Genomic DNA, 5,399 nt, shown 5'->3' with positions numbered 1-5,399 from the left:
GGCGGCCGGAGCCCGCCCGCCCTTGGCGGCTGCCAGTGGCCCCGGGCGGTGTCACTCAGCCGGGTGCCTGCCCGGGGAGGGAGCTGCGGGGGTGAGTCACAGGCAGGAAACCGATTGCATCAGGAACGGGGCTGTTTTTCCAGCCGGGGCTCCCAAAAAACCCCGCTCCGGCCTCCCTGCCTCCATCCCTCCATCCTCTCTCCCTCCCCAGCGCCATGGAGAAGAGAGCCAGCCCCTCGGCCAGCAGCTCGGTGGCCTTGGCCTCGTCCTCCACGGCCACCTTCAAGGAAGAATTGCTGTGCCCCATCTGCTACGAGCCTTTCCGGGAAGCCGTGACGCTTTGCTGCGGCCACAACTTCTGCAAGAGCTGCGTGAGCCGTTCTTGGGAGCACCGGCATCACGTCTGTCCCGTCTGCAAAGAGGCCTCCTCGTTCGACGACCTCCACATCAACCACACGCTCAACAACCTGGTGGAGATGATCCTCAAGGAGGAAGGACAGCGGCGGGGCCGGGCGGCCACCCTCTGTCCCCTGCATCACGAAGAAGCCAAACTCTTCTGCCTGGAGGATAAGGAGCTGGCGTGCTTCGCCTGCCAAAGCTCCAAGCAGCACGAAGGGCACAAGATGCGGCCGGTGCAGGAGACGGCAGTGGATTTCAGGGTGAGGGATGCTCCAGGAAGAGCCAGGGTGGGGGGGACGACAACACACCGATGGCACGGAGAGGCATCTGGAGGGGTGCAGCCCACGCACGCCCTGGCACAAACTTGCCAGCTCAGGGCTTTGGCTCGTGCACGGCGTGGTTGTACCCACCGGCGTGCCGGGATGAAAGATGAAGCAGCCACGCTGCGAGGGTGGGTCCCCACGGGAGTGCCCCTGCCGCAGCGCTGCCCCACGCTCTCCCTGCCTAATAATCACCCGGTGCCACCCCGTCCCCCAGGGCACGGCCGTTTGCCCTGCACTAAAGGGGACCGGGGTGATCCTCCGAGGGGTTTGGCCCGGTCCCCTGCGTTTCCTCGGCTCATTCATCCTCGGTTGGGCTGGATCCGTCCACGCTGGTTATTGCAACAGCCGGTTATTGCAGCAGCGCTTTGGGGTTCGAGCGTGTTTGGGATGGGGGAAGTTGCACAATTCTCCCAGCCAGGGCGGGACACGGGATGGGGAGAAAGCCCCGAGCCCCGCGGGGCAGGATGAGCTATGGCTGCGCGGGGAGGAGGAAGAGGAGGAGACGGGCTCCGGCCAGGAGCTGGGCATCATGCCAGGACCCGCCGTGTTTCCCAGCCAGGAAAGCAGCCGTTGCCACCCTGACTCAGCCCACAGGAGACGAGCCAGATTTCAAATGGCGCGGGGTGGCCGTGGGTCTGCTGTTTTGCAAGGCTTGGCGGGCTGCCCTCAGTACCCAGCCTCCCTGGGAGGGGAGCAGCGGCTGCTGCGGGACAGGCAGGGACTTGAAGGGCTTAAAAACAGGGCGGGAGGATTCACCATGGAGCAAAGCTCCTCTGCCTCGCTGCTTAGGGGCGGCGTGTTTGCACGGTCCGGCGCGGAGCTGACCCTGTGCAGCGCTGACAGACCTCGGCCGCAGGAGGGGAAAGGGTGGATTGAGCAAGGATTCTGCTTAACCTCGTCCTACTGGGTTTGGGGCTCTTGTCTTTCCGCATTGGAAACCCTGGTTGTAGGCTTGCGAGGGTCCTGAAGGCGTCTCCTCCCCGCAGGCCAAGCTGAAGAACATGGAGACCTCCTTGCGGGAAAAGGCGAAGGATTTTGGGGCCGTGCATCGCTCCTACGAGTCCATCTCCAAACACAACCAGGTGCGTGGTCCCTCCTGGCAGGGAGGCAATGGGCCTGATCCTGACACATGCATGCACACGCCCTGGGCAGGAATGCAGCTGGCGCTGGGGTGAAGCGCTGCACCCATCCTGGGCTGCTCCGTCTCTGAGTGAGGAGAGGGATGCTGGGGAAAGGAAGGACTCGGATGGGGAACTGGGGACCGGGGTGATGGGGCTGTGCCTGCTGTGGCAGCAAGGACATTGATTTGGGGAGGGCAGCGGGGTCCCAGCGAGTCCCAGAGTGCTGGAGCTGGTCGGAGGGCTCTGGAGGAGCGTTTAGGGGGAGGATGGGGGGAGCCCAAGGGGAGTCATGGGCTCTGAAGGGAGGTGGTGACATCCCCACATGGGGCAGGTGGAAGCGGTGCGGCTGGAGGAGCAGATCAGGAGGGAGTTTGAGAAGCTGCACGAGTTCCTGCGGGGCGAGGAGAAGGCGCTGCTGGCCCAGGTGCAGCAGGAGACGCAGCGCAAGCATGGCCTCATCGAGGGCAAGATGAAGCAGCTGGCAGAGGAAAGCCGGGCCCTGCTCAACGAAGCCCGCCAGCTCCAGGCGGACCTCAAGGAGGATGACTACACCTTCCTCATGGTAAAGCCCTGCCGGGTGCTGTCCCATGCCCTGCGGGGTGTCACCCTCCCCGTGGCACCCTCCTGCTTCTGTCGGGGTGCGAGCAGGGTGCTGGGTGATCCTTTGGGTGTTTGCAAGCCCCCGTGATTCCTTAAAAACGGAGTCTGAACCCTGGTGTCTCCTTCTCTTTCAGACCCACAAGAACCGCAAGCGCAGGTAAGTCCCGGTCCCCACCACGTCCTCTGCCCAGTGACGCAGGGTGCTCGGGGCGGCTGAGCACACCCTGAATCCCCTCCCTGGGGCATAACGGGGTCTCCTGCCTGGCTGCAGAGTGAGGTGTCTGCCTCAAGCAAGTTCCCGTACCCACGTGTCCCCTCTGGGTCTGGGTGCTCCGGCAGAAGAAGGTGCTGGGGGTCCCCAAGGCCAGGCAGCTTATGGGGTGGCACACGTGCAGAAACAAAGCAGCATTGCAAGTCTTGGAGGAAGTATTAAAACCCTGATATTGGGGGGATTTGGTGCTGGGATCTTCCTGGGGTGATTCACCACCCTCCTGGAGTGAGAGGAAGGAAGGTTTGGGAGGTGTGGGATGCTGGTGAAGAAGCCCCTGCCAAAACACTGGGTAGGTGCCAGGAAACCCAGCTCGGTCCCTTCCTCCATCCCTGACCCATCTCCATCCTCTGCCCTTGCCCCAGGATCGCCTGCACGGCTGAGGAGCCGGAGGCCGTGCCTTCGGGGATGGTCCTCGATGTCGCCAAGTACCTGGGCTCGCTGCAGTACAACGTGTGGAAGAAGATGCTGGACATCATCACCGCAGGTGAGGTGCTGAGTCCCCCCCAAAGGGTGGTTGTCCCAGGGCTAAAGCAGCCTTTGCGTGGGGCAGCCCCGGGGGTGGTGGGTGCTGGAGAGAAGAGGAGCACGGAGCAGCCATGCCCACAGCTGGTGGGCCTGGGGAAAGGGATTGGAGAGCATAAAGGATGCTCTGGAGCATTCGCACCCCGAAAATGAAGCCCTTGAGGGTGCATTTCTCCATGGTGAGCTGCATTGTCCCCAGAAAGGAAGGGATGGATAGATGCAGGGCTCCAGTCCATCTATAAGCTCATCCCTGCGGCAATCTGGGCTCCTAACATGCATGTCCCCACCACAGTCCCCTTCAGCTTTGACCCCAACTCCGCGGCGGGCTGGCTCTCCGTGTCTGAGGACCTCACCAGCGTCACCAACGGGGGCTACAAGCTGCTGGTGGAGAATCCCGAGCGCTTCACCTCGGCCCCCTGCATCCTGGGCTCCTGCGGTTTCTCCACCGGCTTCCACACCTGGGAGGTGGACCTGGGCGGCATCACGAACTGGCGGGTGGGGGTGGCCCGGCCGCGCAGTGGCATCCACTGGACCTTCCACCACGATGCTCGCTCTGGCTTCTGGTACATCTACCGCCTGCCCGGGAAGGATGGCGAGACATGCCGAGCATCCAACACGGCGCGTTCGGAGGCGGCGCTGGGCGACCTGAGACGGATCCGGGTGGAGCTGGACTGCGACGAAGGGGAGCTCTCCTTCTACGACGCCAACCGCAAGACCCACATCTACACCTTCCACGAGAAATTCGGAGGCACTGTCTACCCCTACTTCTACGTGGGGGGTACGCCGGTGGGTGCGCTGCCTGAGGCGCTCCGCATCTGTCCCCTCCGTGTCCGTGTCCACGAGGATGTCCCTGTCTAGTGGCCACCATCTCCTGCCTGCATTTGGGGTTCTCCAGATGCCTTTTCAGCTTTCCTTAGGAAAAAAAAAATAAGGGGAAAAAGAATTTGTTATGTACTGTCTCTTTTTTTTTAATCATCAATAAACACTCAGCTCTTCTAGTATGGCTCTGCACTGCTCTGTGCCCAAATCTCCCTGGCTCCTTTCCTGCCCCTCTCCATCATGAAGGAAAGCTGGGGAGGCTTTGGGGAGAAGGTATCTTCTTGCCAGGGGGCTGTAAATAGTAAATTAAACCATCCAGGGGCTTTCCAAGCTTGTACAAGTGCTGCAGCTTGCAGGGCTCTGAGTCTCCCTGGAGTAGGTAAAAGTAGGGGACGGTGGCCTTTGCCCATACACCTTGGGGACAGAAAATCGCACATGGCTTGGCTGGACACAGGCAGAAGCGTGTGTTTCCCCTCTACAAGAAAAACCAGCAACGGGGACATCCTTGAGAGTGACAATCCATCTCCTCTTACCCATCTCCCCATGACTTTACCCCTCTGAGGGGCTTTTCTGTAAATCCCCAGCTCCGGGAGTCAGGTGATGATGTGCTGTTGGTGTTTGGAGGTGGAGGAGGTTCAGGGGTGGGATTAGGGGAGGTTGGGGGGACAAAACCCACCCTCTGCAACCCTGTACTGGGTCTGGCCCAATATTAATTGTACCAAAAAGGCTTTTTCCTCCACCCTGGTGAGCCCTTGGGGTTTAAAGGTGATGCCCTGGGGAAAGGGAGGGTGCCTGGTGGGCCATGCTGCCCTCGCTGCCTGGCGCAGCCCGGCCAGGACCTCGCTGGCAGGATGCTGATATTAACGGGTGGTTTCCATGGTTTCTCACCATTTGCATAGGATGCTCCTTAGGAACGAGAGCTGGCGGTGGAAAAACAAAAGGGAGATATTGGAGGCGTGCGGTGCGGGGGCGACCCTGGGGGTCCTCCACCTTCCTTACGTCGGCTGACGTTATCTATTTCCAACTGAGCAGCCCTGGATACGGGGAAAGGAGGAAAATCAGTGTGAGCATCCCATCTCCCTCCCCGCACTGCACCCTGATGCTGCGCATCACCCCCCAAAAAGCTGGCGCTGCCTAGAAATTTGGGCATCCAGTGCCCGATTTGGGCAGAAGCGAGGTGTTATTTGGGAGCAATAAAAAGGTGGTGAAGCTCTTTGAGTTGCCGGGGCTGGAGCAGGATGAGGTGTTTGTCTTTGTCAGGTCCAAAGGGAGCATTTTCCTCCCGTGGCTGCGAGTGCCAGCGCAGGTGTCTGGCGTAAAAATGGCAATAAAGAGTGAAATGAG

The 5,399-nt window shown here is 60.9% G+C and overlaps 1 protein-coding gene across 1 annotated transcript in view; it reads left to right on the top strand.

Annotated features, from left to right (window-relative positions):
- The window catches only part of TRIM35 (tripartite motif containing 35), a 21,322-nt gene extending 17,228 nt beyond the window's left edge, over window positions 1-4,094 (top strand). The window contains exons 22-27 of the mRNA XM_010583211.1: window positions 212-659; window positions 1,709-1,804; window positions 2,175-2,405; window positions 2,578-2,600; window positions 3,077-3,198; window positions 3,529-4,094. Of these exons, the coding sequence (XP_010581513.1) occupies window positions 212-659; window positions 1,709-1,804; window positions 2,175-2,405; window positions 2,578-2,600; window positions 3,077-3,198; window positions 3,529-4,094 (1,486 nt within the window). The remainder of the gene's footprint in view (window positions 1-211; window positions 660-1,708; window positions 1,805-2,174; window positions 2,406-2,577; window positions 2,601-3,076; window positions 3,199-3,528) is intronic.
- The last annotated feature ends 1,305 nt before the right edge of the window (window positions 4,095-5,399 follow it).

This window comes from Haliaeetus leucocephalus, unplaced genomic scaffold, assembly GCF_000737465.1.
Source record: "Haliaeetus leucocephalus isolate CR32 unplaced genomic scaffold, Haliaeetus_leucocephalus-4.0 Scaffold871, whole genome shotgun sequence".
In the NCBI taxonomy this organism is placed as follows: Eukaryota; Metazoa; Chordata; class Aves; order Accipitriformes; family Accipitridae; genus Haliaeetus; species Haliaeetus leucocephalus.
This window is presented reverse-complemented; position numbering and strand designations above follow the sequence as displayed.